This window comes from Tigriopus californicus, chromosome 4 (assembly GCF_007210705.1).
Source record: "Tigriopus californicus strain San Diego chromosome 4, Tcal_SD_v2.1, whole genome shotgun sequence".
In the NCBI taxonomy this organism is placed as follows: Eukaryota; Metazoa; Arthropoda; class Copepoda; order Harpacticoida; family Harpacticidae; genus Tigriopus; species Tigriopus californicus.
The window spans coordinates 10,812,499-10,823,654 of NC_081443.1; the positions used below are offsets into that span (position 1 = coordinate 10,812,499).

Consider the following 11,156-nt stretch of genomic DNA (forward strand, 5'->3'; position numbering starts at 1 on the left):
TGGTCGCGTTGAAGGGAACGTTTTGGAGGAGGCTCATTTCTTCCATCCCTTCATCCATACAGTCGTGCACCTATCATCTAGAGCCTCCGACTGAGCCTCTCGAGGTCTCTGGTTCCTCTCTCGAAACTTTTTGTGCCATAGGAAAGTCTTCCAGTGCCATTCGATCGAGCGGATTCCAAGGGTTTGGGTGTGGGGTGGCGTAGCTCAACTGAACCCCACCGCCTGTTCTAATAAGACGTCCCTTGTATTTGCTCGTGGTAACTCTTTTTTTCGAGAGGAAGTGTTATGAAAATCATTCGCACAAGGAGTGGGCATCAGGAATACTGCTGTACTAAGAGACTTCATTAGTACAGGTCCAGGGAGTGGGAGTCGTTTCCACAGATCCTGCAGAATCAGTATAAAGAGACGATCGAACATGAGCCCGGTCCCTCACTTGAACGAGAGGGTCGCTGCTGTACAGTTCATTGAAGCTTGGTCATCCCTTCCATCTTCACTCGAATACTGTGACTGCTGTGAGGTGGGGAACGAACCTAATCTACAGGACGACAACTCCAACTCCAGCAACAATACTTCTTCCATCATGTGTCAACAACGGCGAAAAAGTGAGATCAACGGTGGCGTGGGTAATTCTGGAGTGAACACCCAAAGGCGTTGCTCCACTTCCAAGGACGGGTCTTCAGTGCCACTAAAGAGGTCCTACAGCTCCTACCTCCGGCTTCCGATCCCATCTTCGAAATACTACACAGATGAATCCATGAAGATTTGGAAACAGATGAAGAGCTCAAACTCCTACTACTATGCGTGGGGAGCCACCCGAGCTCGTCGAATGGTAAGAACTGAATATTAGACCACGTTATTTTCGGAGTTTCACGAATTTTGATACTCCTTTTTTCAGCGGGAAAAATCCTTCGCTCAATGGCTTGGACCTCTTTGTCTTCCGATGCTCCTTGTGATTCAACCACTATCCGAGGCCAATCTGAGAATTAGTTTAGCTCTCTTTGTTTTGGGATTCCTGTGCTGGAATCAGTACCATCGGCGATACCACAAATTCTTCAGTCGGAAAGCTTGGCTCCGTGGACAGGAACGCCATTGCGAGAAGTGTGATTCCAGTCTCCTAGAACAAATTGAGCATCAGGTGAGGCCAGCGGTCAGCTGGCATGTCAGAAGTCTTCGCCGGATGCCATGGAGGGTACTCTCCCGGAACGTGGGTCATCTCATCAATGCCACTACATTGTTCCCGTTGTGGGTGACGTGGGTGGTGATTTGGTGCTACATCCGATTGTTTGGATGTCGTCTGGAGGAAGCCGAGCGGGATTCCATTCGCCAGTACATCAGCCTGGGAGATTTCTTCTGCCGAAAGCTCAAGGACGGTGTCCGACCCATTGCCTTGGATAGTGCAGTGGTATCTCCCGCCGATGGAACCGTGACCTTCAGTGGCCAGTTCAAATCGGGATACTTGGAACAAGTCAAAGGCGTACATTACTCCTTGAGCTATTTCCTCGGACTAGAAAGCGTCGAGGGCAATCACGGGTCTCTTCATGCTGCTTCCACTCAGGAGTGTCTCTCCAGGCTCATGGAGCACAAAGATGGCAGTACAGCTCTATTTCAGTGGGTCATTTACCTCTCTCCGGGAGATTACCATCGTTTCCACTCCCCGGCCGATTGGAGCATATCCAAGCGAAGGTGAGACTTTTTTAAAGTGCGTTTTCTGTTCGTTTTGATGCGTCGTATCAGGTGCTGTTGTCCCTGAACAAACGATTGGTCCATCTTTTGTACGTTATTGCGTCCCCAGTCGCATTTTCGAAACAGTACGTGATAGTACAGAGCTTTCGTTGAATCATTCCCGCGAGTTAACGTTGACTTTTCTGTTCTTTTGCCAGACATTTCCCCGGTGAACTTCTCAGTGTCAAGCCCAATATGGTGTCGGCCTTTCCTGGCCTTTTTCACGTCAACGAGCGAGTTGCTTGGATGGGACAATGGGAACACGGTTTCTTCTCCATGACAGCTGTGGGAGCGACGAATGTGGGCTCGATTCATGCCGATTTTGACCCAGAATTGAGGACCAACCAAGCAGTCACCCTGAAACGCGAATGCACGATGGCAACCGCGTGCTCTCGCCGGACCTTCCATTTCAACGAAAGAATTTATCCGGATCCCGTTCAAATGCAAAGGGGTGACGAATTTGGACATTTTAAGTTTGGATCCACCTTGGTGTTACTTTTCGAAGCTCCCAAGAGCTTCGCGTGGGACAAGGACATCCAGAATTCCAAGGATTTGAGTTTCTTTAAAGTCCAAATGGGACAGCCTTTGGCGACCATGTAACACTGGACTTTGAAGTTTTGTCTCTCTCTTTTCATCCTCATTTAAATATCACCCCTTTTCATTTTCATGTGCAATAATCCATACTTATTATCATCATATTAGTATCATTTGGAACCCAACAATTGGCAGCCTTATTCGGACTTCCACAGAATAAACTATATTTGTCGGTAAAAATGGGCATTTTTATTACTTCGATGTCATATCAATCAGGAAGACTCAGCAGCCTCTTTCAGGAAAAAATAGTTGAGAGCGTTTATGGTCCATTGATCTTCAATGCCTTTGGTGAACTCTCGGATGAATCTAAAGTTGACGATCAGGGGTCCGCCACGCTTGTCTAGCTTCTCCTTGATATCCCTAAGATTGCTGGAATTCTCCACAACTTCTTCGTAGCCACGAACGGCATGCGCTACGAAAGTGATTTCGACGTGGCGTTCTTGGCGATTTGACTCTGAAATGTCCAAGAACACGTCTTGTTTTGGTTTACAGACTTATTTTTACTTCCCATGGATCCGTTAGACGCTAACTATTATGTCAAGCGTTACATAATTTGATCGAGACAATAGTTTGATGTCCAAGGAACATTGCTTGAGATGTGCTTTAGTACAAAGCCCATCATTTGACCTTTGATCCTGGATTCTCAAATCGTATGACTTGCGTGAATCGTTCACAAAGTACACTAAAGTAATTCGTCTAGTGAAAAAGCGAGGATCTGTTTGCCAAATTGAAATAACTTGGGCAGGCTAGGCATTTATTGTCTTGCTTAGAAACAACGTAGGGGATTTGGAATGAAGCTCGACGGTGTTCAAGTAATACAAACATGAATGAAGACAAAATTCTAGATTCCATCCTTGATTGTGGAATTGAGTTGGATTATTCTCATTCCATGCTTTCTCAAGGCTATGGGCCCAAAATGATTTAATGTGAGCGGCCTTTGAAAGAACGGGACAAAACAGGAAGCCAGTTGGGGAGCTCTTTTCATTCGTTATTCATGCAATAAAAAAGATTGATGGTCTCTATGTAGATAGTGCAAAACGTTGCGTTATTTTGGAATTGTTTATACAATTCGGTCGGTTTATGGGAAGACAAATATTGGCTTTGATTTAACGCAGTCCTTTTATTTGAACAATAAAATACATCAAAGACCTATCTTTTGAAATTAGGTTAGAACATTCAACATATTTTCTTGGATACAAATAATTCAGCTGAGAAGCAGTAACTATCGCTTTAAATGATAAAGGTAGTGAAACCCCTTTAGAACACGGATCAATAAAAAAGAGTGTTGCTCGAAAATCCTCGGAGAAATTGAGATGTAAAAAATGAAAGACAGCAGGACATTCTTTTTGGAGAAATCAGACGCTTTTCACGATTTATCAACAATGTAGCAAGATTCTTCATTAGCAAAAAATATTGAACTAATACAAGGGTTATCGGGAGTAAATCTCGCACAATTAACGATGGTTAGAACTAGTCTGAAATATGTGAGGAAAAAATAGACAGAAGGAGACTAACCATTTTCCTCATCCTCGTCGTTCATGAGGATCCCAATTTGATAAATGAAGGATGAAGTTACATCTTCAGGTTCCAAATTAAGACGTTGTCTTTGGATCATACTGAAGAGGGATAAGTTCTCTTTCACTGTTTTCAGGCATTCGGGCGTCAGAAGGCTTTCCAATGGTTCCAAATCACCTTCAAGGCATTCCATTTTTTAACCATGCCATGTTTTTTCTTATGTGAATGCGTTAAACACAAATCTCTAGCATTCTTACCCTAATGAGATATAGTATTCAACCATTGGGGTGCAAATAATAAGTTTCTAAATCCTCCAGAGGCAGTGCTGTCATCCGGGTAATTTTATGATATGTTAGCAAAATATTTTATTAAAGAACCACTCAAGACATCACGTGAGACGAAAAAAAAAGAGCATTGGTTGGTAGTGAGGCAGGAGAACTGCTCGTATGATGAGATATTAGTAATGATAAATATTTCACCGTCTTGTTTAAAACTGGCTAATTTTTTAGATCATCGGATGCTTGGAGATAATTCGATCCAATATTTGACAGAGCGAACAAAAAATGAGTTTGGACCCAGATATCTTATTTATTAATCCAAGATTCAAATTCGGCTCGAGAAGTTGATAACAGAGGGAAAAATACAATGCAGTGGCTCGTATTTATAACAATTAATTTGCTATATAATAGCTGAAAATTTTCATTCACTGTATTCGTGCATTGTTATAGGCAGTTCAACAAATGGTATGTGTCTTGAAAAATAGAAGGTCCAGTATAATATAAATATCCGTCCATTGCAGGCAGGAAATTGAATAATTAGGAAGCCGTCTTCTTTATTGGTCGAATTGGCTACTCTCAAGCATTTCGTACGGAATATGTAGATGTGCTTGCTTATCCTGTAGCTGGATTGCTAGTCAAATTGGGACACGTTTTTTGACCCAAATTTCTCATCTAACTTACTCTTTAGGACTAACCAGATCCGCCAACTCTAATTCCCAGGTAGATCAGATATAATATGAATATGTAGCTAAAAAAGACAGGTAATTATTTCTTCTCCGAACTGGTGGGGAGACTCCATTTTCAGTTATGGTAAGAAAGTCCACACAAAACGTAATTCTGAAGAGGGTTGTCTAGAGATAAACAATGTTAACTTTTCATTGGTGTTGAAGGCACTGATTACTTCCAGGCATTTCTGGACGAGACATTGTTCCCAACTTTGGGATTAATTATGAATAAAGTTTCACGTTTAAGAGGCTTGCTTCGCTTCCGTGATGACAGGACATCCGCCCTCCTATTTGCGAACCTTGGTTCGATCCCAGGCTGACCGACTTCAAGCTTCTTTGTGGCATTTGACTGCAACATCAGTTACTGCTTGAGCATAAAATGGGCGAACTTGCTGTCATTCGCGAGGGTGAGGTAAGAATTAATGTGGCTTTGACGACGAAGCGGGGAATATCCCTCAGTTGGGACACTCACCATCAGATGGCAGATCAAGCGAGAGAGCTGCCATCTGACTTCGTTACAAAGAAACAAACAGACATCGTTGGACCATTGTCAGCAGCTGAGTTTTCGGCAAATATAAAAAGTCCACATTGAAGAATGGAATTGCATTATTTGCAGCTTTACCTTTTTTGCTCCTAATTTGTAATGCCAAGTAATAGAGTGATGAAGAACTTAATTTGTAAATGAAAAAACATGGCATGATTTCGCAATGAAATTCCTTCTGCTAAACATCGCGACACTTCCACTACGGCTCTTCTAGCACCCTCTTTGAATTCACTCAAGTTAAAATCAGGGTCGAAATAGGGTTGAATGATCACATGAGTGAGGAACCAATTTCTGACCGTGTGAGTAAATTCCGGAGCGGCCAAAAATGGGAAGTCCATTAATGTGGGCAGGAATCTGCGTTTCGCATCCTCATCTTGATTCAATCTGAGGGCAGAGGTAGACAAGCATTGGTTAACTGAACTGATTGGCACTTGTGTAGGAGTCAAAGTGCCCAGCCTTAATGTCCTTTTGAGGGGTGGCACCAATTGCTGCCGAAGCGTCAGGTTCCACACCATAATTACGACCACAAAAACATGCTCCAACAATAGACAGCTGATCAAACAAAGTTGGGAATGAAGAGAAAAAAGGAATGTTGAAAAGAGGTTAAGTGGATGACATAGCTCCAGTTCCGCAGATTTCTTAATTGAAGCGATGGCTAGGCCAGCGTGGCAGACGAGCAACGCTTCTCAAGGGTTCCTCGAATTTCGATAATGCACACGAAGCATAGTTGTATGGATTGAATGTGCTAAGATTCCACCGTGACATTCTAAGGGGAGATAAATTAATTGATTGAAATCAAAATAGACGGTCTAGACTCGTGCTAATAGAGAATTGGGTCATTTGGCATTAGAGCCAACATACATAGACTTCGTGTTTCATGCCTTGTTTCGCTACACGTCTGTTCTTCAAAAGTTTCAAGGGTTGCTATACCTTTTGCCGATACATTCGGGCATTAACAGTCAAATGGCCAATATAATCATGCCAAGTTTATGTCTCCTTAAATCATTTAGAACAACGTCGATTATTTTGTTTTACTTGACAATTTCAACAGATTGAATTTAGTAGTGACTTGATGGATCATATACTGGGTCATATTCGAGTTATAGCTAACTATTCTCCTGATTTCCATGCAATGTGTTTTGTGAAAAATTGGCTTTTTATGCATTTTTAGGCGTGAAAAGTTTAGATCTAAACGAGAATAACATAGAATGGAATACACGAAATTCTGAGGATTTGAGGAGATGAAAAAAATATGCAATGGCCTGTTTGAACACTTTCCTCAAAACTTAATCGTAACAATAAATATAAATAATAAGGCAACTTCAACACTATGTCGGCTTTTGTGGGCCCTGAAACCGCTTTTTGAAGCCATTCTACCCTCAATATTCCAAAATCTTCCACGTTTTTCACACCATGACCATTCAAAATCTCAATACGATAGGCAAATTCCGTCCTTCCCTCTAGTGACTTAACTAAATACAGAGGTTCCTCTATAAATAGCGACCAGCGACCCTGACCCATCCTTGAAGCAAACTCAGAGAAATCTTCTGCCTCCCCCTTTCCCAACTAAGGGCCTCTTCTTTTTCCACACGAACAGAGCCTCCATAACTTACGATTTTGTTCCACACTTGCGCCTTTTGCCATATGTTTGCTTGGATAAATTGTGACAGGCTCTACAGGGTTTTCCTCCATAATGTTTGCGCTTTCAATAATCCTGCTAAAAGTGCGTCATTCAATGTGTGAGAATTGAAACAACTACAGATTTAGCAACAACAAGAGATATTTCCAGTTATTTCTTTTCCCAAGATACCATTTGTACCCGCAATAATTTTTACAAAACACATGGACACCTGAGTTTGAATATTGAGCGGAGACAAGCGTGCATACAGTTAACAAGATTTTCAACGAATGAATTGTGTAACAAAATAGCTTCAAAGGCCTTTTCGCAAAGTTATGCTACCACATTACTATTTACAATATTTTACATATATTACAAATCATGCCAATGAATTAAAGTAAGTACCAAATTCAGTCCAAGTAAAGCGCACTCTTGCTCCCCAACTCCAGGTCAGTTAGTTCTTTTCTCCTTTACTTCACAAAGAGAATACATGCATGGCTTGCTCCACCTTTTCGATTTGAAATTAAGCTTTGCAATACCATGTGCATTGCCATTTTCTAAGATTTGTGCCTTTCAGCAACTTGTCCTGCACTTTTTGTCTTCCCTCGTTTGGCGGCACTGCACAGGAACTCTATGTTTCTGAAACCAAGTCTGAGTGACGTTCATGCGTGAAGATGAGAGGACCTCCTCAAATCTCGCCCTAATCAATAATCGGTGCTCTTTAAACTAACTAACTCTCTGTGAATCTGCTTACTGAAAGTGAATTGAGGTCAAACAACGGCAGTGTTGCCATTTCCCATCGTTTCACTCTTATCAGGGAGGTCTTGATACTTGGAACTGCAGGCAGACACATTTACAGTTACATCTGATCAAGGCGACGACACCTGACCCTTCAGTGATATGGCCTTCACTCTGTGGGCCTTGATTGAGGCCGGCCTTTTGGTCGTGAATGCCATTTGCATCCTACATGAACAGCGATTTTTGGCTAAGAGTAAGTTTTCCATCAAGGATCTGAGGAATGAAGCATTGAAATCCGATCTACCAATGCTAGATGGAGGAGAGTAAATCATGGAGAAACACCATGAACACATTAAATGAATGTAGCAGAAGCAGACCAACCTCGTTCTCATCAGCATGTCATCAATGATTCATCGAGGCTTGATTAATGCCCACTCAAGCTTGACTGGAAATTGTTTTAAGAGCTCCCCTTGAATTGGTCTTGTAAGGGACTTAGGGATTAGTTTGGAAGGAGGATTGGAACTTTCCGGTCTTGGAGATCATCATAAAGCTATTTGAAGCAAAGCTCTCTCTGTTCCCTAATAGCTTTCCAACGTGGATCGATAGGATTTTGACTAATTCATGATTTTGTACGACGTTATTTATAGTTGGTTGGGCCAATGATGTTAATTCTCGTGGATTTGGTGAACAACCCGGAGTCAAAGCTCAACTTCTCAACATTATTCATTCTACCCGAACTGTCATGAGAAGTAAGTTGGAATAAAGTGCCATTTGTATGTATTGGAGGACTTTCACCACAATAAGATCACGTCTGGTTGAAGCGAGTGTCATGACATGACATAAATAACGACTAGAGCAAATGACACCTTTAGAAAAAAAGTCGCCAAAATATACACTCTACCTCCTCTTTCCTCTTGAACACGTGTGCTCCAGAGCTCCTTGTATTCATTCATTAGTGAGAGTGTACATGTGGCTTGCAATCTTAACGACTATTCTTATCTACGGTGTTTCTCTCTTCCCTTCCAGTCCCGTTGATCTTCATTAATAGTGTGGTGATTGTGTGGAAACTCATCTTGGGTTAAGGAAAGCAGACTCGTTTTTATGCCTCTGACGCGTTCAAATAATTGATAAAAAAAATAAAATTTGAATGCCATCCCTATCCCCCCCTCCATTTCGTAAAGGGTCACATTCCATGTCAACCTTCCTATCCGGTCCTAAAGCTCATTTGATCACTATGTCCATGACTCGTCAGACTAAACGTTATGTCCTTCTTTTGGCCACGGCCATCAGTGTCCTCTACATTCTTCACTATCTCCAATATGGAGGTAGCAAGTCCGGAGATGGATCCTCCTCTTCCGGAGGCGTGGTTCAAATGTCTCGCCGAACGGCCATGATCGCCTCCGATGGCACTGTTCACGAGTACGATCGTCAATCTCCACTGATCTTCATCGGAGGCGTGCCCAGATCGGGCACCACCCTCATGAGAGCCATGTTGGATGCTCATCCTGCCGTTCGATGCGGCGAGGAAACCCGTGTGGTGCCTCGGATCTTGCAGATGCGGGCCCACTGGATGAAATCTCAGAAAGAAGCCACTCGTCTGGAGGAGGCTGGCCTAGGTGGTGATGTACTGGATTCGGCGATCAGTGCATTCATTCTGGAAGTGGTGGCTCGACATGGAGAGCCCTCGGAGAGACTTTGCAACAAGGACCCGTTCACTCTGAAATCGGGCACCTATTTGAAGAAACTGTTTCCCAATGGAAAGTTCCTGTTCATGGTGAGAGATGGGCGAGCTAGTGTTCACTCGATCATCACGCGGAAGGTCACCATCACCGGGTTCGATCTCAAGTCGTATCGGCAGTGTCTCACCAAGTGGAACGCAGCCATTTCGGCCATGAACGATCAGTGTAACGAGCTCGGTCCCGATGGATGCTTGCGAGTGTATTATGAACAACTGGTGCTCCACCCGCGTGAATGGATGGAAAAGATCCTCAAGTTCTTGGGACTGCCTTGGAAAGAGGAGGTTTTGCATCATGAGCAACAAATCAATAAACCCAATGGGATCTCACTTTCCAAGGTGGAACGATCGTCGGATCAGGTAGGTCGACCGCGTGATTGTCTAGCTTTTTTTGGTTGGGGTCCGGGCAAAAACTACTTCTATTATTCCTGTGAGAAACGAGATATTTGTCAAACAGAGCCATTTTCAGCCGCAAACCTCAACAGCTAAATTTTCGGGATAAAATTTTGTTGTCGGTCATGCCATGGATTCTCATGCGTTTAAACTATACGCGCACATAACCAACACTTCNCCTGTGAGAAACGAGATATTTGTCAAAAAGAGTCATTTTCAGCCGCAAAACTCAGCAGCTAAATTTTCGGGATAAAATTTTGTTGTCGGTCATGCCATGGATTCTCATGCGTTTAAACTATACGCGCACATAACCAACACTTCACTTGACTTTGATGGTTGGCTTTATTGACCGTTCGATAAAAAAAAGTGGAAAAAAGGTGATTTAAAGTTTCTCAGACTTTTTTTTGAGCTTTTTTTCACACAATCTCATTAGAAAATACGTAAGTTCTCCATCCAAATCAGGTGCAAGTATGTTTCCGGGTGACACTTTTGCTAAGCAATGAAATATATTTCAAATCGTCTTGAAAAATTTCAATCAATTCTGCATTAAATTTTGCTGCATTCGAGAACGAGTCTCTGGATTTTTTTTGACTTTTTGCCGGACTTGAGTCTTTTATTAGAGTCACGTCAAAAGACTCGAGTACACTCGGACTCGAGCCGGACTTGCCACAGCACTCAAAGAAATCTACTCCAAAACGAACTGAAAAAGCATTATATTGCGGGCATTAAAGGCTACGTTAAAAGGTGATTAGTAGCATTTAAATTTGGAAATGTTTTCCTGATGTGTACCTCAAAATCAATTGTAATCCTTGGATCCATAATTTAGTTATGAAAATTTAACGGAAATATCGTAATACCAGAATGATAGATTTAACAGTCAAAAATAGGTCCCCAAGTAATGTTAGTGATAAAGATTGATAACAAGTATGTTGCTTGTTTTGTATTAAACGTAGACACATGGCCCTCTTTCCATTGAATTTGTATCCGATAACAAGAATTCAAAAAATAACACTCATCTCCCAAACAAACCTGAGCATCGCAATGATTTCAATTTTTATCCACTTTATGCTACTTTTATTTAGAAAAATAAGCTTTACTTCCGATTGCGGGACTCGAATCTATGTCTTGTGGGGAGTCATATTGTGCCTCTGTTAGGTACATAAGACTAATTGGCTCCTGTGGTGGGTCTATTTTTTTTTTTTTGTTTGCGGACTTCCTTACCGCTACCAGGATTGGAATCCCAGCAGTTCAAGACGAGAAGATTATTTATTATACTTTACTTTTATTTATATAA

The 11,156-nt window shown here is 42.1% G+C and overlaps 4 protein-coding genes across 4 annotated transcripts in view; 3 read left to right on the forward strand and 1 right to left on the reverse strand.

The window, feature by feature from the left end:
• Positions 1–6: 6 nt before the first annotated feature.
• Positions 7–2,496, forward strand: LOC131878721 (phosphatidylserine decarboxylase proenzyme, mitochondrial-like). Its single transcript, XM_059224821.1, has 3 exons — positions 7–829; positions 896–1,683; positions 1,881–2,496. The coding sequence occupies exons 1-3, from the start codon at positions 416–418 to the stop codon at positions 2,320–2,322; spliced, it is 1,644 nt and encodes a 547-aa protein (XP_059080804.1). The 5' UTR covers positions 7–415; the 3' UTR covers positions 2,323–2,496.
• On the reverse strand, positions 2,483–5,969 carry LOC131878722 (m-AAA protease-interacting protein 1, mitochondrial-like). The gene is made up of 3 exons (XM_059224822.1): positions 5,556–5,969; positions 3,832–4,013; positions 2,483–2,770 (listed from the first exon to the last, which is right to left on the reverse strand). The coding sequence occupies exons 1-3, from the start codon at positions 5,891–5,893 to the stop codon at positions 2,529–2,531; spliced, it is 762 nt and encodes a 253-aa protein (XP_059080805.1). The 5' UTR covers positions 5,894–5,969; the 3' UTR covers positions 2,483–2,528.
• Positions 5,970–7,878: 1,909 nt separating this feature from the next.
• On the forward strand, positions 7,879–8,893 carry LOC131879305 (immediate early response 3-interacting protein 1-like; the record flags this gene model as incomplete). The annotated part of the gene is given in 3 exon segments (XM_059225583.1): positions 7,879–7,987; positions 8,382–8,483; positions 8,761–8,893. Coding segments are annotated over 3 exon segments (249 nt in total). The 3' UTR covers positions 8,817–8,893.
• The window catches only part of LOC131879304 (protein-tyrosine sulfotransferase 2-like), a 7,554-nt gene continuing 5,221 nt past the window's right edge, over positions 8,824–11,156 (forward strand). Inside the window, exon 1 of the mRNA XM_059225582.1 lies at positions 8,824–9,829. Within this exon, the coding sequence (XP_059081565.1) occupies positions 8,882–9,829 (948 nt within the window). The 5' untranslated portion in view covers positions 8,824–8,881. The remainder of the gene's footprint in view (positions 9,830–11,156) is intronic.

Bases quoted from the DNA above. Each gene is read 5' to 3' on its own strand.
- LOC131878721 (XM_059224821.1), top strand. From the start codon at position 416: ATGAGCCCGGTCCCTCACTTGAACGAGAGGGTCGCTGCTGTACAGTTC. The intron at 830-895 runs GTAAGAACTGAA...TCCTTTTTTCAG, and splicing joins CCACCCGAGCTCGTCGAATG to CGGGAAAAATCCTTCGCTCA. The intron at 1,684-1,880 runs GTGAGACTTTTT...TTCTTTTGCCAG, and splicing joins TGGAGCATATCCAAGCGAAG to ACATTTCCCCGGTGAACTTC.
- LOC131878722 (XM_059224822.1), bottom strand. From the start codon at position 5,893: ATGGTGTGGAACCTGACGCTTCGGCAGCAATTGGTGCCACCCCTCAAA. The intron at 4,014-5,555 runs AGAAGGAATTTC...AATGGAATGCCT, and splicing joins GAAGTGTCGCGATGTTTAGC to TGAAGGTGATTTGGAACCAT. The intron at 2,771-3,831 runs GTTAGTCTCCTT...TGGACATTTCAG, and splicing joins CGACGAGGATGAGGAAAATG to AGTCAAATCGCCAAGAACGC.